This window comes from Pteropus vampyrus, unplaced genomic scaffold, assembly GCF_000151845.1.
Source record: "Pteropus vampyrus isolate Shadow unplaced genomic scaffold, Pvam_2.0 Scaffold22, whole genome shotgun sequence".
In the NCBI taxonomy this organism is placed as follows: domain Eukaryota; kingdom Metazoa; phylum Chordata; class Mammalia; order Chiroptera; family Pteropodidae; genus Pteropus; species Pteropus vampyrus.
In genome coordinates, this window is record NW_011888803.1 from 2,794,426 (window position 1) to 2,819,643 (window position 25,218).

The following is a 25,218-nucleotide window of genomic DNA, read 5'->3' on the forward strand; positions in this document are numbered from 1 at the left end:
CAATTTCTCCCAGGCACTAAAAATCCTGGTAAATGCTGTTTGTGAAGATCCTCTATGGATCCAGGTTTTCTTTCAGAGTTTAAGAATCTACCTGGAGATTATATTGAGAGATAAGACACCAAATTCTATCTCTGAAACAAAATTATGCCAAATATTCAACCTTTCTATTCTGCAAAATTATTTTTCTTATATTTTTCTCAGAATGATCTTATATAATGAGAAATTAATCTTATTATATGTAAATATATGCATATAAAATGATCTTATATGGAGTGATCTTATTATGTATAATATTATTACATACACACACAAATATATGTATTTCTCTATTTTAATAAATTTTATGCCAAAGTATCCTGCAAGTCTTTTTTTGAAATTGCATAATAATAATTAAAAGAAAATTTATATCTAGAAATATCTATCATCTATTTTTCTGTGTCTATCTTCATACACTTTTAAACAGTTAATTTCAGTACATGATTTGTTAAACCAAATAAAAATATTTAGAATTTTATATTACAGGAATTTATTTAAGTTTTCATGTGAACTCTATTGTTTTCAAGCAATAAAAATGTGATGGTTATTAACATATTTTTAATCAATTATGTTAAATATTCATAGTAAATAAAAGAAACTGTTTTCTAATAAGTTACACTTTTAAAAATCTGTTTCTTACTATACTTTATATCCTCCATTAGGTACCATTTAGCCTTTAATGCTAAACATTTAAAAAATAATTTTATTTACCATTATATACATAAAATTTGGAAGTAATTCCCAGATATTCTTTTTAAACATACTCCTACTTTAAATTTAGTCTTTCATCAGGCTGAGAAGGTGACTGGTACAAAGGAAATTTAATGGAACTCAGTTTTTAAAGAAAGCTTATTTAACTTATTAAATAACTAATAAGTTATTTAAAATTTGTTCCCTTCAGACACAGTGAGCTTAAAATGTAAGTTAGAAATTAATAAATTGCTAACAAGTAAGGAGTAAAATGCTTTTATTCCAGGTATATGATAAAGTTCACATATGAATTGCTATTCATAGAGTTTGAGAAAAGCAGAAGAGCACCTTATTATATGTGTAACATTAGTCACAGAACCTAGAGACCTAGATGATCTTAATTTGTTTTCCTGGATGGTTTGGGGAAATAGAAAGAGAATGAACATACCAAAAACAATTTGACAGAAAGTGATTGACAGATTTACACCAATAGCAGTTATCACCTATTGAGGCCTTTCTATATTGCCAGTGTCATAATTAAGTGCTATATTTGTATTATCTTCCCTAATCCTTAAAAATATTTTGATGTTAATAAACTATTTATATTCCAAATAGATAGAAAATGGTCCAAATCTGACAGTGAGTAAATGACAGAGCCAGGGTTTGATTCCACAGAGGCTCTGCTTCTTCCGTGGCCCTAACAACCACAACAAATTGTAATTCTACTATTGATCAATCTTGGTTGATGTCAATAGTGTCTGAATTTAAAAATTTGAAGCTCAGATTTTTATAGTGGGTCTCCATCATGCTTAATTTTCTGAAACCAACTTTGAAATAAACAACAGCCATTTTTTTTCTCTATTACATTTATTATCTGTACTTGATATGCCAGTTTTGAACACTTATTATACCTCAAAATTGTATTTTAAATTTAGCTAAGAGTATTGTATTTCTATTCAATTTAAAATATTGCTATAAGGACAATTAGCTTTACATTAATAAAGTAATTGATTCACAAATATTAAGACATTAGTAATAGTAAGCCTTTGAATTACAATTTATAAATCACTGGAATCTTTTATTGAAACTCTATTACCAATAATTGATAAGACTTAGTTTTTCTCTTTTAAACATAATAATAAAATTGTATTATGAGTTATAATCTAAAGTCTTGCTTAACTTTAAATTAACTCTATACTTGTTTATTCTTAACACAACCATTTGATTTTTTTAAAGGTTAAGTAAAAAAAGATTGACTATAAAATGACAATTAATGCCTCTACTGAAAAATTTCTGACATATTTGTCTACTAATAAACTAAAATTCAAAGTCCAAAACACATTTATAAAAGCATTCTTCTCCACATGGTATTCCATTATGAAACTGCTGCAACAGACATAACATTAGTTGAACAAACATAACACTATAATCAAGCATCTGCTTGCCTTCCTGCTTTGCATATCAACAGAGATTTGTTGTACTTTTTTTAGTATTCTCAATAGATTTTTGTGTTTATAAAGGTCCAGAAATTATCTTCCGAACTTATCCTCCATATGGCACCAGGAAACCTGGCATAACAACCTTTCTGACACAAAAGATATACAACTCTTTTATTTCAAAATCTTAAAAATTGCCACAAATACAAAACTATCAAGCAAGTGTTAGAACCACCTCAAATTCTGTTCTATCTTATCAAAATTGAGTTGTCTATATATGTTGACTTTAATTGTAAAAACATGCACAAAAACCAACACATCCCTTCCCAATTTGAGCTGTAAATGTTAAACACAACTTTAGTTTTATTTTTCATCTTAAATTATTTAAGGCTCAGAATGTTTTTATTCAGCAGAAGGCCAATCGCATGAAGTCACTAATTAAGCATGACCCAAATTTTGGTTCTGATGTTATATCCACAAAAGAGAAATAAAGTGAAGATAATTATTGTTTAGATAATGGATCTGGTTAGTTGAGCCCAAAGAATCTCATGTAAATTATAGATTTTGGCCTTCTTTTGGAAGATTTTACAAATTTCACAAATTGTTTTAACTCTCCTCTGCAATCTATTTTTTTCCTGTGTAAACACAACTTGAGTCAATACCTGTTAAATAAGCTAACATTTAAGACATATGACACTGACATAACACTGACAACTACTTCTTTCTATTGTAATTTTTTAAAAACTACATTCTAATGTGTATTAAATAATTTAAATAACAAGTTTACATCTAAATGAGCTCATATGCACACACTTTCTTATTTTTGCTTTATAAATATAACTTAAAATATTAGAAAATATAAAGTACTATATTAATCTATAAGTAATATCACTCTTAAATGAAAATGCTCCATCTTCAATATAGTGAACCAAGTAAATATAATGTCAATTACATAAAACCTACTTGTTGTGCAATAGAGGGAGATTATTCAGACCCTGCAGTAGCAAACAGTATTTTCCTTCCTTATAATGGTAACAAAGTGATTAACCTGCCAGTTTAACGTGAAGAAATGATATGGTTCCAATATGTTTGATTCTTTAAACCTAGTCAAGACACATTGCCAGATATTTCAATTAATGTGTAGCAAGGTCACAAAATCAATTTCTTATCAGCCAAAAACACTCATACAGTAAATTTTATTTTCAAACCATAATCTCTAAATTAAATCTGGGTATCTAAAATATATAGTACAGAAACTCGGTCATTGGGTTTTCTTCCTGATAGCATTTTCACAAATGGCACAAGGCTTTGTATGCTATATATAGCCTACAATGTTTGGTTAGCTTCTAATCTTCCTAGAGAACCTCATTATCTCTTTCCATAGCAAATAAAAGACGAAAGTGTTAATTTCCTCCTTAAAATAAGTACAAGGTTTAAACAGTTCTGACATTCTATCTTCCAGCAATTTATTTGGTAACTTTTAAACAATTATAAAGAGAATCCACAAAACTTTATACTAATCCAATTGCTTGATAATACAAGTATCTGAATGTAAAATTGTGGAAAAATCATTTTAACAGAAAAACAGCATTACCTTGAAGCAAATCTCATGTAAAGGGACTTTGTGGGAACTGAGCTTGCCTGACCAATGACACTCAAGACAGTCACATTTTTAATAAAAACTCTTTGACTTGAATATTAAATACCATCATCTATTACATTCTTGTGTTGAAGTACTTTGTATTTCAATTTCTTTAAACAGAATCTTTTTTTTTCTCCTAATATCCTTATTCTCATCCTACTCACAATTACACGTGAAACTACAGTAACTTAAAAGCTAGTATCTTTTCTTTTAATGAAAATGAACCAAAATAGTTAAAGGAGCCGAAATATTTCAATAATCTTGCCTAAATGTTTTAATATTCAGAAAAATCACAATTTTCATGCCAGACAAATATGCTTTGTTCCACATTTTTTAACATTCCAAGTGTTTGATACATTTATACAAATGCTGTATAATATACACTACACAGTGGTATTTTCTCATACAACTAACAAATTATACAAATCTATTGTAAATTCAGATCTTTGAGACAGTTCGATATTTGATGGTTGGTAAATACAGGATATGAAATCATATCTCAAGAAAACAGGAAGAAGAACTTATCTGAGATAATATATATTATAGTTTTTCAAACCATTTTCCCCACATCCTCCTAAACATGTAATCCTTTCATTGATTTCAGCACTGCTAAATGGAATAAATAGAATCTTTTCTGGAGCAAAGAAGCAAATAACTTTTAGGAAGAGTTAAAACATATTTTTTTATAAATTAAACATTTTTGTAGATGGAGACAATATTTTCTCCATAACCTTTACATTTGGAAGTATCAAAACTCTAATGAAATAATTTAAAGTTATAGAGAATATTTTATTTCTTCCTAATTTATTCATGTGATCATTTCTTTCATTTTAATCAAGTTTAGAGATTTATAAAAAACAAAGTTTGTTTTAATAACAGTCCTTTACTTTGTATATGTTAATGCAAAAAAAAGATAAAACATCTTAAGTAGGTAATTGAACATTAAATACGGCTTCATGTAAATTGTATTTAAAAAGTTCAGTTCATTGGAAGAAGTGATAAATATGAAACAGGTATTTTCAATAATGCATACACTATTTTGGAATTAATGTCAAAATATTAATATAATTAGAAAAACATCATTATCCTAAATGTCAATAATTTCACAATTTCTATGATTTTTGTGAAAAAGGCATATTTGATATATAAGATGCAGAAGGAAATACCACAGTCAACATAAATCTTGGGACTCTGAAGATTAGGGACAGGGTGTCTCAAAAACAGGAGGCCATCAGACTGCTTCCTAATATATGAAAATGTTCAAAATATATAGATAATTTAATGAAAATTCAATCTTAAATAGCTGATCACTCAGAATAAAGTAGAAAAATGGATACTTTGGAGAAAACCAACATGAAATTTATAATGCTAACTTTTACTCTTTATTTATAGCAAACTATTTAGGATGGGATCATATCTAAGATGATCTTTTTATACTTGTTTAACAATGTGTGAAGTTCAACCAGATCTGAGTGCTGATTCACACAAGCAGGAATATCATCCACAGTGTCTTAATAAATTCTGCATAGGTAACAAATAATAAGAATTGGGCACCAACCAATCAGAATAACCCCTCAAAAACTATCCATAGTATTTTTACAGATTGGATCCAAGGAATTTTTGCATTCTAAGGATACAATAAAGAATAAGAATTAGTCACTGTCCTCAAACAGCAATCATTGATGGGATTTCCCAGGCACTACTGAAAAGTAGGCAACTCCATCAAAACTTACTCCAATATTATGTATTAATGTGAAAATAAAAGGGAATTATTAGAACATGAAAAACAAACAAGTGTTCTTAACAGATAAAAATAAGAAAGGCCTTGCAAAAAAGTGACACATGTATTAGGTCTTATATAATGATGCTCAGATTATAATATTTCCAACATTGAAAGTGCCCACTTTCTCCCCTGAACACAAACACAGTTGATTATATTGTCTCATTCATTGAGCCTGACATGAAGTATTTTGATGTCTGGAAATCCATGTAATCCTCAAAATGGAGAAATCTGGCTATAGGTTTTCAACTGAGAGGACCTCCTCTATGATCCATTCCATCCTCACCATCCCTGGATCATCATGCACTCACAAACAAATAATCATCAAAGTTTGTTTGGATTGCAACGAAAGGTATAGTTTCATTTTGTAGCATTTTGTTTCAGAAGTTAGTTAAATGATAATTATAAAATCATATGAATTGCAACCTTCTTTTGCTCAGAATGAATATACATACCATCTAATTCAAAGGAGGTTCTCTCAATCACATATAACAGTGACTAAGCCTCTCTGATAGGGGAACAAATATAAAAATCAAGGTTTGGTAGCCTTCTGATTTGTTTTTAATGGTTCAAGTGACTCTGATAGGATACTTTTCTTGCTGATCATATTATATTTAATGCACTACTTTTCAGCATTGTAATTGAGGAAAGTTTCCTGAAACTTGGTTCAGAAATTCCTTCCATAGGAGAAAGCTATCAGAGAAAACATGGAAATTAGGTTTCATTTACGTGCCAACCTGTACTGATTTGTAACACCTGCCCGGAGAAGAACTTCGAGGTCACATCCTGGCTCAGCAAGAAAGAATATCATTATGTGTCATGGTCATTAGTAGAGAGGAGAGAAACAGAAGGACTAGATGAAAGCATGACCTGCATTTGTCACAGCAGCTCCAGATATCAGATTTGAAAAAGAATAGTGTAGTGTAATAGAAAATGCATTGAGTTTAGAGGCAAGAGAGCAACATCCATATCTGTTTCACTTTCTGTTTCACACTGAGCCCCAAACTCAGGCTAGTTACCCAAAAATAGATGAACTGGAAATTGACTACAGTTCAAATATGATGAGAGAATCAAATGTTTTAAAGCTAAAAGAGACATCAATAACAATCCTAGTCCAATCTGTTCATTTCACAGAGAAACTGAGGCTCAAATGTTCTCTGTGACTTAGCATGAAAATCCCAGTTGAATGGGGCTAGAATATAGATAACAAGCTTGGAGGCCTTGGCACAGTAAAACTAGTATTTATTATCAGAGAATTTAGTTCCTAGGGCATGGCATAGTAGGAAGGTTCCAAGTTAGAAGGCTTGGTCTTAGTCATTGGGATATAAGGATATAAGAGAAGGATTCAATAATGGGAACTGGAAGATAACACTTTAGTCTAGAAATTATTGTATTTTTAAGATGACAAGGTCATAGCACAGGATTTCTAAAATATGCCTCCTTTCCTTAAGCTAGACTTAGTCTCAGAAAAGGGATTAAATAAAGTAGGGGTTAAATGAAAGTAGATGAATGTGGAAAGGGAGACCCAAAGGACTGATAGACACTCTTCTTGTAGTGGTCATCTATATTTTTTTGGTTGCTTGGCAACCAAATCATCACTATCCTGATGATAACAGTCACCCAAATGTCCTTTTGAAAAGAATTTTTTTCTCTTACTTTGTCCTTATGATTTGAGTAGGTTTTCGCCTAGGCTCCAGGAATAGAGCAGTCTGTATATTCCATTACTTAAAGACATAAAAATAATAAAAACTGAAATGTAACAAAAGTGACAGTTGATGAAAACAACTATACTCTTCTTTTATATCAAGATATCACAAGATATTCCTTAAACTTTAGCTGAAAAGTAAGGCACAAACATATTCTGTGGAAGATAGATGGGCATTAGAGTGCTCTTTTAACTGAAGACTCATGTCTTTCTAAAGCTCTGGGAAATTGTCTTCTGTCTATTATTATTTCTTCTGCTAAACCTTGTGTGATTCCTTTTGCAAAAAGACCTCTATTTGTTGAATATTAGGTTCTCCATGTTTGGTCCTCAGTTTCTCAATTTTGTTCTTATATTTTTCATCTTTGCTTTTTAGACCTACTATTCTGTGGATACTGTTTTTCACCTCTTCTATTGTACATTATCATCTCAATTCAGGACTCATATTTATCAGACAGTGAATATATTTTATTGGAGAAAAATATAATTGGTTTGTTTAGCAGGAATAATCAAAAGTATTAGCCAGTGAATTCATACAATCACTTGGGGAAAACAGACAGCATAGGGATGAGACTGTAGATAATTATAATATCGTAACCACAAAGTTATAAGTGAGTTAAAAACAAAGTTCAGGTTCAATCAAATGGGGCAGAATTTTTTCAACAATAATGTGCTGTTCTTGGTTACCACATATGGGCTCCATCCCCATTTTAATGACATTACAATCTGAAAAACCATAGGTAAATCCTGCAATTAAAGTTTAAAAATATATTGACTACTTTGTTTCACCTTTGAGGTAGATAAAGCAGAGGAGGAATTTGAGAGATGTCTGGGCGCAGGTAAAGGAAAAGATTAGAAGCAGGTAAAATTAGATTATTATCCCCTGACAAGCTCAAGAACATCTTGACTAATGTGGTCCTGGTGTATCTTCCACTGATATGTAAAAAATTATTGCTATTTGTAGCTTCCTTGTTCTATGTGTTATCATCCTATAGGAGAAGAAACACAGAAATGGAGATTTAACCTCAATCTTCTGGTGGATTTTAAGCGTTGGTTTGTGTTACTGACAATTTTATCAGCTTATTGTCTTGATGTCTCTTGCTACAAAAGGAGAGGAACAAGAGGAGAAAGGAAGTAACAGAAATTAAACAACATGAGGGTTTTAGAATTTATCAAAGAAGAAAGTATTTTTGTGGTATAATGGCTTTTTTGTACATAGAAGCCAATTCTATTTTTTGTTTGGATGTTATAAAATTTTCCCTTAACCTCTTTTCTCTTCTTAAAGAATTATTTTCCAGGCCATTGTTTTATTTATGCATCTTTGTGTTTGTATTATTGGCTTTTCTCCAAAGACTAGTTATCCTTAAATGACCCTCATGTTTATAATTAAAACAATGTTGATTATTACAGGTAAATACCTTCCCAGCCTTTACAATCTCTTTAGTGCAAGAATTCAGTTATCTGTATACATATACAGCAATTTTTAGACATTATTCCAGGTAGCATAGGTGGGGAGTATGCAAAAAGGTGGCATTAATTTTCTCACTGAAGAGTTCCATCCAAGCAGACGACAACATTTTCTTTGGGAGCATTTTCTTGGCTTTATCTAGAAGCAAACATCAATGGCGAATAGAGAGCCTGATATGTGTGGCCTTTGGAGAATAATATCTCAACCAATCACCCAGATTTCCACTCTCTTTCTGGGAAGCAGAAAAGATACCATCACCACAAGGAAAAGCCAATATTTTCATGGTAGCCTTTGCGTACTCTGAATCGCCCCCCTTTTGTGGCATTAGATTCTGCCTTGAGGAATTCATTCAATTTATAGACTTCTCATGGCATGGCCACACTGTGATTTCATTGATTTTATTATCAGTACACTAGGCTTAAAGGAGGAGAATAAACAGGAGTTAAAAAAGTTTTACCTGACCAAGATACTGAAACTTGTAAATAGTTGTAACTTCCCTACACTATTCTTAAGGAATCATAAACATGCATACCAGATGTTTTTTTCTTTTTATCAATTGTTTTGATAATATAGTGGGGAAAAAGCAAAATAATTCATTTTTATCTCAATGAGATTCAATTTTCTTATTTATAGACTTACTTCACATAGTTGTTTGAGGACCATACTAGGCAACTGTTTGAATGTGATTTCCCTGGGAAAGTTGTTTAATCTATAAATTGAAGAAAATACTAGCTCTGATTTCAGTAATGTGTTATGAAGATTAAATTCATAAATTCATGTGAAATGCTTAAAATAGAGTGTAGCTCAGATAAAGCACTAAAATTAACTTCAATATTATTACTCTTTTGAGAATAAGCTGAAAGTTACTTAAGCATTAAAGAGACTAAATAAGGAGGAATAGAAATAATGGGAAAATAGATAATCAAAAGACTGGTTCATTTGCTTTTGAAACAACCAGGAATTGGCTATGAAGCATTCTGATGCCCTACAAAACTGGGACTATAGATAACTGACATTCCAGAACAAAGGAAATATAAATTTTGCAGAATAAACTTAGCAACCTTAAAATATTGCCAAAAGAGTAGAACTATAGTAAACGAAGCAGAAAAACTGAGACTCAGTGAGTTGCTTAGTGGGACTGAAGGTGCTATCTCCATTATCACTTTGCTCTTCTTTCTACTAGCATTTTTCTTGCAGATTAAAATGTATAAAAATTCCACATTTAGAGCACAATTTTCATTTAATTAATTTTAATTTCCTAGCAGCTCCTAAAGGTACCGCTCAATAGAAAATATAGCATGGTACAATTTCCATGTTCATTTCACATGCAAAATGAAAACTAATGATAGAAAAACAATCTCCAATTTTTATTGTTATTGATACCTTATCATCAGCAGCACATGTTATAATGAATTAAAGTTTTATCCTGAAGTAAAAACAATAGCAACAAAAAATTGGTGTACTTCACTTGGAATAAATTCAGTATTCTAAAAATGTCAAATCAGATGATTGGTTTTATTTAGGATTGATTTCATACAGAAGTTTGAATACCTCTTTTTGGTTGTTGAAATCAGAACTCAGAAGCTGTTTATTTTTGCTATTTCAGTTTAATTCTCAATGCTATTAGTTATCTGATGGTACTTTTCTGAGTCTAAATATGCAATAAATCCATCTAGATAATACTAATTTAAAAGTGATTAAATATAAATGAAACTTTTACATGAAGAAAAATTTTCTTTTGTTTCACTATAAATTATTTGGCAAAATCCAAAATCATGTTCATTTTAAAACTTTGTATAAGATCACAAGAGATTTCTTAGTTTGTATCATTAATTCTCACAAATGTCCTATCAGATAAATATGAAGTGGAATGACATAGAAAAATGATTTCTGAAACTTTGTCTGCAAAAACAACATTGTCAAGTTAGAACAGAGAAATTTTTTGTTTTAAAACTGTGGAGCTGATCAGCAAAACTCAAATGACACAAGTCTTTTTTCCTTCTTTTTTTTAAAAAATAAAATATTAGCTTGAAGGAAGTTTTTATTATCGTTTATTGTTTTATTTTTCTCTTCCTATATGTTGAAGAAATTTATAATTTTATGGAGGATATTTTTGAGGAAGTTCCACCTAATTACTGTGGTAGATTTTGTTCTCTCTTTTGTGTAACCCTTGTCAATAGACGAAAGAGGTCACATCTCTAGTACAAGGAAAAGGATTACTAAAATTGGCAAAGGTGTTTTATTTATTTGGATGAAGTTCTTAGAAATCAAGCATCCTGGAATACAAGCCTTAGGTTAATTTAGCTTTTATTTATTAAATAGTTTAGCTTTTCTGTTCAGTACAAGAAATCTCAAAGAAATATGTACCTTCTTTAAACAAATCTGACTCACGACTATCTAGATGCATATCAGAGGTCCTACTTTCTCAAGTTTGTATTAGTATTCATTTACCTAAGAAGTTCCTCTGGAGCATGTAAAAACACATCTGTTACAAAAAAATTTGCTTCCTCAAGAATTTTTAGTAACGTTACATATGAAGGAAGATATATGTTATTGAGGTAATGTTATTTAGAAGAGTGTAATGTTATTGAGATATATATTTCAAATTCTTCAAATATTCTTCAACTATTACTTAAAAATCAGGAGATATCTCCTGAGGATTGGAATAACAATGAAAGAAAGAAAGAGAGAAAAGGCAGGAGGAAGTGAGGAAGTGAGAAAGGGAAGAAGAAAATGCTAACCTAGGCTGCTACTTAACACTCTCCTCCAAGTTCTAATACCACAAAATGTAATAAACATAAAAGGACAAAAAAGTTGCAGATGAACTACCAGGACAGCTGACAGCCTGATGTGAGATGAAAACAAATATTCAAAAGATATACCAGTTTGAAGCCTTATGACAAAAAAGATAAGATTTAAAAGATGCTGTGAAAAATAACTTCTCTAGAGGGACCTGATTGAGGATGTTTTGATCCACACTACGTTCTGGATATGTAATTTCACAGAAGTTATATATAGATATAATTTAATGGTAATTTATGAACCTCAAATTTCTTTATTTTTGTTTCAAACTGTCTCCCTTAATAAATATACTAATTTTTGTAATTATAGTTTTTAATTTCCCAGGACATGGCAAAACTAAACATTTTTTGTAACAGAAATATACTGTTGTTATGCTGAGTAATTAGGAGTACCATTTCTAAATTTTCAAGACTATAATTGATTTCCAGGATTAAAGGGACAGAATAAATATTCCAACTGTTAAAATAAGTAAATGATTTTGCCATTTCCTCAGTTATTTTTTAAAGGTTATTATGTTTTCTCATATTAAAAAATGTTTAATCTGTTACCCAAAATCCACTGATATATTTTTATGACATTTTTCCTACATCGTAATGGTTATTTTATAAAATATTTGAATAGTAACTGCATAATGAATATATTTCAGAATAAGCTAGCATACACTTAGAATTTAGTTCAACAGTGAACAAGGTTTAGCTTTGTTAATTTTCGAGCTAAAAATATCAACAATGTTCTTTGGAAGTAGATTCATGAAGAAGAGGTAATGTTTATGAGGTGAATATGTAAAAATAATGCACCTATCTTTAACCAAGTAACAGAATATATGCATCTAAATGAGAATAATTGAAAATCAGTACATTTATTCCAGTTATCTTTATTAAAAGCGAGATATTATAAACAATATCAAAATATCTCAAAACTTTTGAGTCTTTATTCTATGCTACTCATGCTAAATATTTCAACTTGTATTACTTTATAACTACACATAATTTTCTTAAAACTACTTTGAAAATTAATTGTCCACTTTATCCATCAGATTTGGTTAAAAGTTCTTCTTAGCTGTTTCTGGAAATCCAATTTCACTGTAATTGAGGATTATATAGAATTTTTTTTAAAGCCTCAATTATCATAATGATGTCAGTACTCAAACTTTTATTGTTATGTATATCATTGTAGTAATTATAATAATTTTATTGTTATATATCATTATGATAATTGAGGATTAAATTATTAAAAATTATCAAATTATTACAACATCATTGTAATAATTGAAGATTTAAAAAATTTATATATATAAAACAATAAAATTTGAGTACTGGCAACATCATTGTAATAATTAAACAATCTTACAATAACACTTTATTTGAGTGAGAAATGAGAGCTACTTCTCATTAGTACATGTGATTCTGGCATGTTTTTAAAAATCAAATATATGAAGTGAACACATCTCATGAAAGTTAAAAGTATATATATATATCATTATAACTATTATATAGGTGTAACTACATATCATAGTTAAATATGAAATATCATGGAAATGTGATGTAAAGAACAGTTAGGATTATTTTTCTGTTTATACTTCTATTATGGAAATTATCAAATTATCACTGTTAAGTATTTAAAACTGCATTATTCATAGTTTATAGAGTATATCTAATTGTGTTAATCATGTGTATATACATAACATAACACACAGACACATACATTTTGCATGCTTTGAATCTGTTCTGATGGTTGCTGGTTTGCCCATTTTGAGCCTCTTCTTTATTATTAAAAAATCAACTGTTATGAAAGCAATCACATGTCCTCAGTACTTCTGTTTTAGCCCAGGCAGAATCATGATGGCGAATTACTTTAATATTTCTCCCACATTCTGAACCCATAGGATGTGTTTTCTTCTTGACTCTGAGACAACTCTTGTAACATGATTTTCTCTACTTTTATCAATGTTATACTGTTCTCTAGTTTATTATAATGTTATTCCAATAGAATTTTATGAGCATATATATGGTTATTACATAACAATAAAAAAACTGCTTTTTAAATGTAGAGTATATCTCCCTGAGTGTGAGCATCAAGACTTAATTATTTTCTGTAGAGTGCTTGTGATGTGATGCATAATAGACATGTCCCAAGCTAAAAAAAGATTTTTATACATGCATACAAAATGACAATTAATCCTTCTTGACCCTCCCTGGGACAATTGTTTTTCTTCTCCGCATTCTGATTCCATGAAATTTCCAAGAATGCAGCCTCACTTAAAGAGTTTATATGAGAGTAGAGAGGTTGTCTCTTCCATCCATCCATCTTCGCACCCAAACATGCACTCTACTGCATCCTTCCCATTGCTCTTATTTCTCACCTCTCCCAGCTCAGTTTATTCTAACTTAAACAATTTTGTTTTAGATATATGTACACAAACATTCTTTTAACTCTTCTAACTTCCCATTCCATTTTTAACACTTTCTTAATTACTTGGGAGAGGAAGGATCTCTCACTCCCTATATTTATGATAATTGTGTACCAGAGGGTAACCAAAACTGAGCTGAGAAGCATATGGAATAACAATAGTAATATATGTTTAAAAAACTAAAAACCTACATTTTAGGGTGAAAAATCAACAATTTCAAAAGCCTTTAAATATATCCCATAACTTCTACATAAACTTTTCTATCTCTTGTCTTACCCGCACATGTATCAGCTTAAACATAAGTGAGCAAATAAATCTCCAATAATACCATAAAGTTGTTAAAAATAATTAATAAATTCCTATTGAAATAATATTGTTCTACCAATTTGGCTTAAAAACCTCTACTACACAGTTATGTCAGGCAGCTAGTAATATGCTTAACATTACTGATAATCTAGAGAAGGTTCAGATCCCAGGGTTGAGTCTTATCTCTCTTAGTTCAGCCTGGGGATACTGGGAAACTCACTTAAGCTTTCAGAGTTCTGCTTCTCTTGTAACCAAAAGACTCTAGCATAGAACTCAACCCAACTAGTTGTAACCAGTAATAAAGGTGTTTGTAAATAAAAGACAGCATCTCTACATTCTATTTTAAAAGCTGAATTTAATTAAAGATATGTTTGGTAGAAGTGACATGAAATATAATAAACTTTATAAATAAAAGTACTATTATTTTTATAGGTTGGGTCAAATAGCCTTTTGTGAGTTGACCCTTGTTAATCCATTCTTATTCTACCTAACATGGTCATCTTTCTAATACACACTATTTATCAGGTAATTTAATATCTGTCAATGACTCTTCTTTGTTAACGGAATAAAGTTCATATCCTTGACATCCTGACTTAATTCCCACTAACCTGTGATATGTATTTACCGTGAAATACTTGGAGCTTCTTAAAACATACACGTATGTTCAACTTCTAGGCCTTTATTAAGTTTGGTTCCTTTTGCCTGACTTCTCTTTGCCACTTAGTCAATCTTGATAAATCCTATTTATTTTTTAGTTCTTAATTTAACTTAAATGTCACCACCACTTGCAAAGTTTTCCTGCAGTTGGCTGTATGTCTCAAATTTATCCCTATTTCTATCTTTTTAACATTGCACTGTCATTAATACAGTTCTGTAACCATACCCGAATATACTGAAAATTGAGATGTTTACTTAGTCTTTCTAAGATTCTATTTTTTTAACTATAAAGTGAGAATAATAATAGATAAAGGTGATGTGCTAATCAATATCTTGCTACTCAGTTCACAGAGATATTAGCTATCCCGATAATTATGGTGATAATCATAATGATGATGATGAAAATGTTCAATAAATATTTGTTCAATAAAAAGATGATCAAATAAAATAAATTCACTACTAATAAAAATTATTTCTATAGTACCATGTAATCTAAATTCTAAATGACTTGCTCAGAAGCAGCTCTTGGAACAGAATACATTTATTGAAGATGGATTATTACCACTACATTTCTTTGGCGGTATCTAAGGGAGCCAAATTTTATGAAGACAATGAAAATGATGGTAATGATGTCAAAAAAGAAAACTTTCATTCCTCAATAAGATGGCATCCACTTTAACAACCTCCTGTCTAGTCATTTCTCATTGGCCTAATACCAATCTTAGAGAAAGATAGAAAATGTAGGGAATTTCTCTATAGATGAAAAAAGCCAACAAGAGCATTCAAACCCAAAATATAAACTAGACTACTTAGCAGTTGAAATACAATGTTTTAGGTTTAATTCTTAAAAAGCACGTTAAGTATACTTATTGAAAAAAATATCAAAAATCTGTCAGTGAATTAATAAAAGAGGAAAACCACTGTTTGAACAGTTATAGGAGGACATCATAAACTTTAATTAGTGGATATTAACAAGTGAATATATAACTTTCTTTAACAAGAAGGGGATTTAAGTTAAAAAGAAGGGGATTTAAGTTAAAAAGAAGGGGATTTAAGTTAAAAAGAACTTGAAGAGAAAAAATATTCTTCTTACAAATTGTGTTCTATATGAAAAGAAATTGCACACTAACAGGTCTTGAAGTATTTTTTTCAATGGTAAATATTTTCAGTCCTTCAGCTGGCTATTGACTTAGGCAGCAGAGAAAAAAAAAAAAAACCAACTGTATTGGATAATGAAAGATGTGTTTTTAATATAAATCATTAAAAAACATGATTATAAGCTGGTTGGCTACTAGAGGTCCAAATTGTGAAAAATTGTGATGTTAATGATGGTAATCATGACAGCTGAAAAATACCTAAATAACAAAGAAACAATGCTACTTATGAAGTACTATGGTACAATTTGTAACGATTAGCAGATAAGCACACTAATATGTTTGACACACTATTTCGAAGGTCACTCAACTATCAACTTGCCATAATGCCATTCAATTAAATACACAATAAAGATCTAAGGTTATTTATGGAAAGAATTTTATAATGCTTGTAGAATAGTATATTACAAATCCCAGCTGTATGTACAAGCAGAAATGCCTAATTTAATGCACCATTAAGCAACTGTAGCTTTATTCTACATTTTTAAAACATTAATTGTAATGAGGTTTAGCCTTACTATTAAATTATTTAAAGAGCTTTTCAAGTTGAATCATGAGATACAACTTGTTCATGCTATAAGCAAACACATGTAATATTAACAATGTACAATATCCTGGCTCAATTAGAAAAAGTCCATGTTATTTTAAATACATTTAGAAATATCACACCACGCAGTTCTAATTTGAACTTGCCATTTAATTATATTTTCAAATTAATTTATATGACTTGAAATTTTTTTCTCTCTCTTTTACACAAAATGTTGTTATATCGACCCAGTTAAAACTAGATTCTACTCAAAATAAAAGAGTGAATAAAGAAAAATTGAGTAATGTTTGAGGAAATAGGAGTGGTGGTGGTGGTGGAGATGACAGACAAGAAATCACTTTCATTTGATTATCAAGTATTGTTATGTTTATTAAGTCAATGGCTAACTTCTCTAGAAGTACCCTTTCCAGCATTCTTGCTCAGGGCTCTAGCCTAAAGTTCTATAAATGGATCTACTTTTTCACAAAAGAATGCATTTTCAAAATTTGCTTCTCTCTCCTTCCCTCCCTCCTTCCCCTTCTCCTCCTCCTTCTCATCCCTCTCTCCCTCCCCTCCTCTTTTCCCCTCCCACCTCCTTCTTTCCTTTTCTCTCTCTCTCTCTCTCTCTCTCTCTCACCGCCCCTCCTCCCCGCCCCCTTTCCTACACCCAGGGTATGCAGGAGAAAACTTCAAATCTCTTAACATTAACCTCAAATTTAGGTAATTATATACTAAAAAAGGTATCTGACCACAACATATACCAGCATAAGCCTGGACTTCATGAACTTTCTGTTCTTTTGTTCTCAAAGGTATTAACTCTGCTCTATGCGACTTAGTTTTCCAAGTTAAGTTCAAGGGCAATCTTTAATATTCACACAAAAAATAAGATATGTATGGAGTCATCAAAAATATACAATCAAGTAAAAATGTGACATTGGAAATTCAAACTTATTGTTTAGTTAATTAAGCTTTTTATTTTTATCCATAGCATGAAATCAAACAATTTAATGGAAAACAACTTAATTTTTGGCCAAGATAAAAGCAATCACATCAAAATTTAATCTTCAAGTAAAATTCAACAGAAGTAATAAATATTGTTTACCTTCACAAATTGTGACACCATTTCCCGAAAATCCCATGTTGCAATAACAGGCTTCAACTCCATTCCGTATTTCACATTTTGCATTTGGAAGACAAGGTGTCTTGGTGCAATTTTGAGTGTAGAAACAATTTAGCAAAGTGGAAAAACCCACTAAAAAAATAGATAAATATACCTTTTCAGAAAGAAAAAGAAAAGTCTCCCCCTTGTTGAGTTAGACTACAATAAATACAAATAGGTCTTCTTTCTTTGGGTTTAGATTATAAGAATTTCCCAAAGGAGCATTTAGCTAAATAACAGCAAAAGAGCAAGTAAACGAAAAGATTTAGGCATTTCTTCAACCTCAATGTTTATCAAGTAAATCTCAACAAAGCTAGAATATAATAAACAAGTTTCATAAAGAAAACAGCATTCCTAGATTGTTGGACCATAATAGCACTCTTTATCCTGAGGGGAGATAGTTTTCAAAATTTTCTCCACTGGCAATGATTCTGTGCTGAAATCCCAGCAAACTGAGTACTAGGACCTTTTTAAATTCAAATCTGTGTTACTTCGAGATGAAGAGCAACATATCATAACATGCAGGAGGAGAAATCCAATTATTATTTTTTCTGTGTTCTAATGATCTTACAAAAATCTTTTTTTAAAAAAATTCTTTTACATTTTCTCCCATTAGAGAAAATGAAAATAAAACTCAACATACCAGTTAAAGATTGATCTTCCAGAAACACTGCACATACATGGTCAACAAAATACAGCATATGAGAGAACAAGATTTATTTCAGAGTTATTGAAAACAAAGTTGAAAAATGGTATTTTGTGGACAAGAAAAAATAAAGAAAAGTATATTCCTTTTTTATTGTTGTCTAAGGTTTTCTCAAGACAAGCCCACTTGGAGATGAACAATTATGAATCACGCAAGTTATTGTCTAAATATTTTGTCATCTGAGAAAAATTGTACTTATTGGTAAAAAGAAATTCTTAAACATGTGATTCTAAATTCCAGCCTCACATAGGGCAGAATATACTATATAAACCATAATTAATTCGCCTTCAAAGATGTAATTTATTATCTTTCTTTACAGCATCAACAAAATGTATTTAAATGAACCCAAGGTCTCTACTGGCAGTCCCCTTAAGAAGCCAGGAAACTTCCCACAAGTGTTAATGATTTGGATTCCCCAAATTTCTTAGAGGTGTGGGGAGAGGTTCAGAAGGAAGGTCAAAGTCTAGACTGGTAATTTGGGGGACTTTGTCAGCAGGAAAAAAAAGGCGACTTTGTCCCTGGGCCCTGAATATGAAACTCCAGAGTTGAAAGGCCAAAGAGAAAAACATCCTGAGAAGTTCTGCGTCAATTCTCCTTGGAGACTTGGCCATATGCACTTGGCACGTGAGTTCCACCTTGGAAAAATCCTATTCTCTACAAGTGATAGGCAACCTCGATGGCTAGGGGCACTGGGCACTCACCTAGGAGCGGGAGGAGTTTCATTGGCGGCGGCCGCGGTGGTAGCGGTGGCGGGAGCGCGACTGGGTGTGTGGCCGTGTAAACGGGACGCGGCTGAGCGGGCGCGGCAGGGTCCCGGCTCCGTCCCCGGTGACGCGCTGGCTTCCTCCGGACACTTTCCGGCCTCTTTTGTGTGATAGTATGTGACGAGCCCTGAGTCAGCTGGCCACGTCCGGCCCCCCGCCCCTACCCCCACAACACCCTGACTTCATTCCCTGCCTCTTGGCTACCAACTTCGAGCACTTTGCAGACCCTTTGCGGGATCATTTTGGTTCCAGGTGCAGTGACCACAGTGCCATCCTTAAGGCCTGTGTTCAGTAGCCAAAGCGCTTCAGAGACCCTTGCAGTGTCCCTCCTGAGAGGGCATCCATAGTCTTAGGGGTCCTTCTTATGGTCTAAATTCCTGGACATTGCGTTCTTTTATTCACCAATAAATTCACATAAAGAACTATAGGCCAAGAAGTAGGTAGGAGCCCTGGCTCCAAACAATGGGGCATTCATTGACAATATTCAGTCCTCCCCTTCTTGGAGCTCAGGATTCCGCAGTGTAAAATAAGGATATTCTTCAACCTCATTTAGGTTATGCTTAAAACTACTGAGGGGGGCGGGGAAAGCCGTTTCAAGAATTAAATGGCTATGGAAGTACGAAATGATGTTTTCCATTTTTAATTAAAATTTACTCATACCCTCAACACCCACTCTCAGAACATCTGGTTCATCATGTATAGTTTATCTTTTGCATGTTAATATACATGAGGTGATTATATAAAAATTGATGATTCTGGTTGAAACAGAAACAATTCTAGCTAAAAATTAAAAATGTCTGGTAGATAATGTTAATCTATAATGACAAAAAACACATCAGTGTTTGCCCCAGGTTGGGGTGGGAAGTGGAGAATGAATGCAGAGAGGCACAAAGGAAAATTTTAGGTAAATGGGAATAGTCTACATCTTGACTGGAACTGAGGTTACAAGAATGCATGCATTTATCAGAAGTTATTGAACTCTCCTCTTAAAATTGGTGCATTTATTGTATGTAAATTATACCTCAATAAACTTGATTTAAAGAAAATAAATGACTGTGCCATCAACATAAATCATTTTACCTTTAAACAGTTTAGCACACCTTTGTCATTAACACTCTGTTTAACAAACATCTACTGAGAATCTACTTTGTGTAGGGTATTCCCTTACAAAGATGAACAAGACAGGACCCTGGAACTCCAAGAACGTTATAAACTAATAAGGCAACAACTAAAGCTAGTCACGATGACAGAAGTCACAATGAAATAGATATTTACCTATAGATATATTTTCCTGGCTCTCCACTGCATTTTTTCTAGCCTAATTTAATTCCTGCAAAAAGCTCCTGAGAGTGGTACCTACCACAACAGATGAAAGAAATGAAGAACAGAGGTATCCTGTGACTTGCCCAGAGTCACACACTTAGTCTAAGCGACTGCTTTAATTTGAACTCAGGCTATTTTGCTCCAAAGTCAGTGCTCTCAGTCACCTTACTATATTCTTTCTATAGAGTACCTTTAAGGAGAGTGTTGCAAAAATGAGGAGTTACAGTTCTTGCTTTTCATAGTGTGAAAAGGTGATTTAAATGCCATAAATGCCACAAAAAGAAAATTTGGATTTATTCTGTTGACAATTGGTTTTCTTTTACTAATCCTCCCCCCTCCCCCCTTTTTTTAACCAGACAGTGATTCAGTGAAAAAACTGTAGCAGCAGTCTGAATGAGGGATGTTAAGGAGACATCAAAGGCAGGGAAGCCAGAATAGTGCAGGAAATAGACTAGAAATGCCTGAACAAGGGTAGGAGTATTTGGATTGGGAGATAAAGGCAGATGACAGAAAGGATTAAAGACAAATTGATGTCAGGTTGACTTGCTAAGGTTGAGGAATATTTTTGAGATGAACAAAGTGTGGAAGTTTTCTAGTTGTGTGAGCTGAGGAAGGTGGAAACCATTCACAAAAATAGGAAAGCTAGGATGTAGAGTCACTTTGAAGAAAAAAAAATGTATATGTAATGAGCCCAGTTTTATAATATAAAGCTCAAGGTGTTCTAATGGCCTGACTACATTTATGTAAAACCAGTTTTTCCAAAGTCATTGAATACACTCATCATATGAAGTCATTGAACAGACTCATTATTCAAAAGTCACAAATATAGGAATATATTATTTCCTGAGACAATTTATAAACTGAAAAAAACCTGTTTTAAAAATCATTGACTTAAAATAGTTTACAAATTAGCCACACATGCTTACTCTTTATTATTATCCCAAAGCTAATAGAAGTAGTCAATTAAAAAAGATATTATTTTTCTCTAACATTGCTTAACAATTAGCTAAGTGAGGTAAAATTTAATTTTTTGAAAAAAATATTTCCCAAACTTTCCTTTTGCATGTGTGTCATAAAAAGTAAAGGTTTATTCATATTCTTGTATCGAGAAAACACAAGATAATACATAGACAAGTATGAAGTATTTAGTAATACTTATACTTTCAAGATAATTGTTTTTTGTAAAAAATTGAAATTACTTAAAAACATATTACTTAAAGCAGTTTATTTATAAAGAAATAGATATGAGATAACCACATAATTTTAGATCAATTGTCTTTACATTATTGGAAAAAACACATTAAAAATTTTAATCCAAAAAGTTTAATTATAAGTAAAAGAAAAGCACATTTTAAAGAAGTGTTCTCAAAGGAATATAGAATTGTAAGTTTAAACTTTTATCAATAGTCTTCATTTTGGTACCATTGAGATATGTCTAACTTCTGAAGACTTAATGATTACTTAGAGCTTGATTTTGGCCTAAGTATAGCACATGGAAGTTGTTATTTTAAGCTGCCTACCTTATTGTGGTTTTAATATACTTCTATGAACACTCATTCTGCAATGTGAGATATCAAATCCATGATTAGTTCTATATTGGGTCTGTTTATAAGATGCCAAATTAGACAGGATTTCCTTGAAAAGTACTAGATCAAGTTGAAATTTGCTATGGAAATTATTCATTGTGAAGACCTAAGTTTAACTCTAGCTTTTATTTTGAATATATTTTTTAACCTCTTAGAGGATCATTTCACTCACTATAACAAAGAAATAACGATGCCTGCTCCAGTAGATCACAGTGGGTAGTTAAGTTTATTAATATACATGTCAGAATTATTGTATTGGGTGTTCCACAGTTTTAATGCTCAACACATCTACGTATAAGAAATTAGTGCACAAGCGATATAATCTTCTCCAAAAGTGTGGCACAAGGAACATATGCTGTTTTGGAACTCCTTCATGGGGCCTCTTTGAGAATGTCTAATTCCTCACCTAAGTGTTAATAATGTAATTGGATTCTAAGTGTTCGGCCAGCTCTGTGACTATACCTCTAAATATTGTTATTGCTCACAAATCATTTGACTTTTCTCAACTTATGGAAACTCTGCCACCAATTTGTTAATTTAAGTAGTTCCTCATTTCTTCATATTATCTCTATTCCCATAGCACTATCAATAGTATTACAATTTACCAGGTACATTTTTCCACCACAGGTCAATTTTAGTCAAACCCAGCATAACAATGTACGCTTAACAAAAGGGTAGTAAAAAAAAAAGGGGGGGGGAAACTGAGTTATATGTAAGGTTGAGAAGAGTAATCTAATTGCAATGTACTCAAAGTTGAAACTAAGAAAAGCTTTAGTAAAGTGGGACATCAACACTCTAGTCTCAGGGAACTTCCACAAATGAGTAAGGATTGATGTTCTACAAGGTGGGCCTGTTAGTTAATAGTTCTTACTCTGGTCTCTGAGAAGTTGAAGGTAAGAAACATAGTTTTTTTGTTGTTTTTTTGTTTTGTTTTTTGTTTTCCCCCTTGTGATAGCTCACACAATTCCTTGAGGATGAAAGGTATGTAATAAGAAATGTGGTGATTAAATGAATAAATAAATTAATAAATATCTAGAACAGTGCATAGTAAAATTTATCAAAAATGCAAATCTTTATTTTTGGAGATTAACTGGAAATTGTTTACCTCAGAGGTCTTTAGGTTTCCAGATACATTTCATGTTACTGGGGTATACTAAATCTCAACCTTTGACAGTTTTTTAAAAGCCAGAAGAGCCCTTCATTATTTGTAGAGTAATTCATGGTTTCCAAATAGTAGAGAACTATTGTTTTTTGTCTAGTGTTAAATTTATGATCATAAATAGTCAATATAAAGATGTTACACTTTTCAAACCTAGCTGTCTGGAAATTTATGTCTTTCTAATCTGTATTGAGCCTATTTAATGTCTGTCAAAATTTTGTATCAAATATCAATTATGATGTTTTAATACATATTTCCACTTAGACATTTTAAACAACTTTATCCTCTAATTAAAAAGCTCTTTAGTATTTAAAAGAACTTTTAAGAATTGGGTTTCCAAAACTATGAACAGAAATACTTGACTAGTTTTATGCTACTAATTTTTTTTAATGGAAGGGGTACAAAAAGCATCTGGTAATTTTCAAAGTTGACTGGAAGGGAGGAGATTTGAGTTCCTTCCAGTCTGGTCATTCAATTGTTTTCTGACCTTAAGAAAACTCACTAAATCTTTCCATTATTCTGTTTAACGTTTGAGAATATTCTTGTTTTGTATGATTTCTTTTTCTCTCCTATGGTACCTGTTCATAAAGATTTATAAATCAGCACCCACACTTAGTAACTGGTATTTTTGAGCCAGGCATTGATTTAAAAAGAGCATGAGCATTATGCTAATTGTTTGCACTGTAACTGATTCAGAATTATTTTATTAATATGGTTTCCTTTGGACCTTTTCCATGTTACAAAAATATTAAAGTGACCTCATTTTTAAAAAGGGTGGCAGTTTAAAAATATAAATCATGCTAAAATTTCTTTCTATTTAATATTGTTAAATATTTTAGATATACTATTAACATGTTAGAACACTGATTTATTCATAGTTAATTGCTCTTCTTTATTGAAATGTCCAAAATAGTGTCCTGAGAGGTTATAGAATCCATCAGGATGTACAAGTAATTTAAATGATTTCTTTAGGTATGTAATACGTTGTACTTTACATTTCATCTACCTTTGTGTTCTTCAATTACTAGTTCATTATACCTTCTTAAAATTCCCCACAATTGCTCAATTTTTTAGGAAAATTAAATATTGTAATTATGTACTGTCGGCATAGTTCAACTGCTTGTTATTCATGGTCATCCATTATTATTAACATGGATGTTGAAGATATAAGTCTCTGACTTAGATCTCCAGGAAACAGTATTATTAATTTCCTAACACTTTGAGAATTATCTTTTTATTCTTACTCTTTATTTTCTACTTTGTCACAAATTTTTAATCTCAGACAAGATTTAATTTTTCCATTATAATCTATTTTTTTAATTAATATCCTTCTTTGAGAAGGGATTGACTTAAAATTAGAAAGCTATTCAGAAGTCTAAATAAAATATATTAGCTTATAGTCATTTGTAATTTATCTCACTAAATTTTTTAAAGTAAAGATGGACATCAGGTCATGAGTTTTCTCCAAATCGTCATCTATAACCACAAATGAATATGAATAGTACTATTTCCAATCAATTGCTAATATAATTATGCCTATACAGAAATAACTAAACAGCTTTAAGGGTAACAATTCTCTCTTCTGAAAGCCATGGTGTCACAAAAGCATCACTATCGCATAACTTATAAATTAACATTTTAAAACAAGGGCTAAGATATAGAGTTTGGTTTTTATATATATCTAAAAATTATTCAAAAACCAGTTGTACTAGTTTCTCTTCCAAAATTCTTAAATATTGCTTTTGCAAATTTTAGTTATACCAAATACTACTTTTTTTCCTAATAACATAATAAATAGTATAATGTCTTTTTTTAAAAACAAAATCTATCAGTAAAAACAGGTTTGTCATATGAAATTAGATAATCATATTTGTTTTATTCAATGACTTACAAGAAAGTGATGCAAATCTAG

The 25,218-nt window shown here is 31.3% G+C and overlaps 1 protein-coding gene across 1 annotated transcript in view; it reads right to left on the reverse strand.

Annotated features, from left to right (window-relative positions):
• Positions 1-19,238, reverse strand: part of ADGRL4 (adhesion G protein-coupled receptor L4) — a 98,784-nt gene extending 79,546 nt beyond the window's left edge. The window contains exons 1-2 of the mRNA XM_011355552.2: positions 19,176-19,238; positions 17,712-17,861 (exon numbers count right to left, since the gene is read on the reverse strand). Of these exons, the coding sequence (XP_011353854.1) occupies positions 17,712-17,861; positions 19,176-19,197 (172 nt within the window). The 5' untranslated portion in view covers positions 19,198-19,238. The remainder of the gene's footprint in view (positions 1-17,711; positions 17,862-19,175) is intronic.
• Between the last annotated feature and the right edge of the window lie 5,980 nt (positions 19,239-25,218).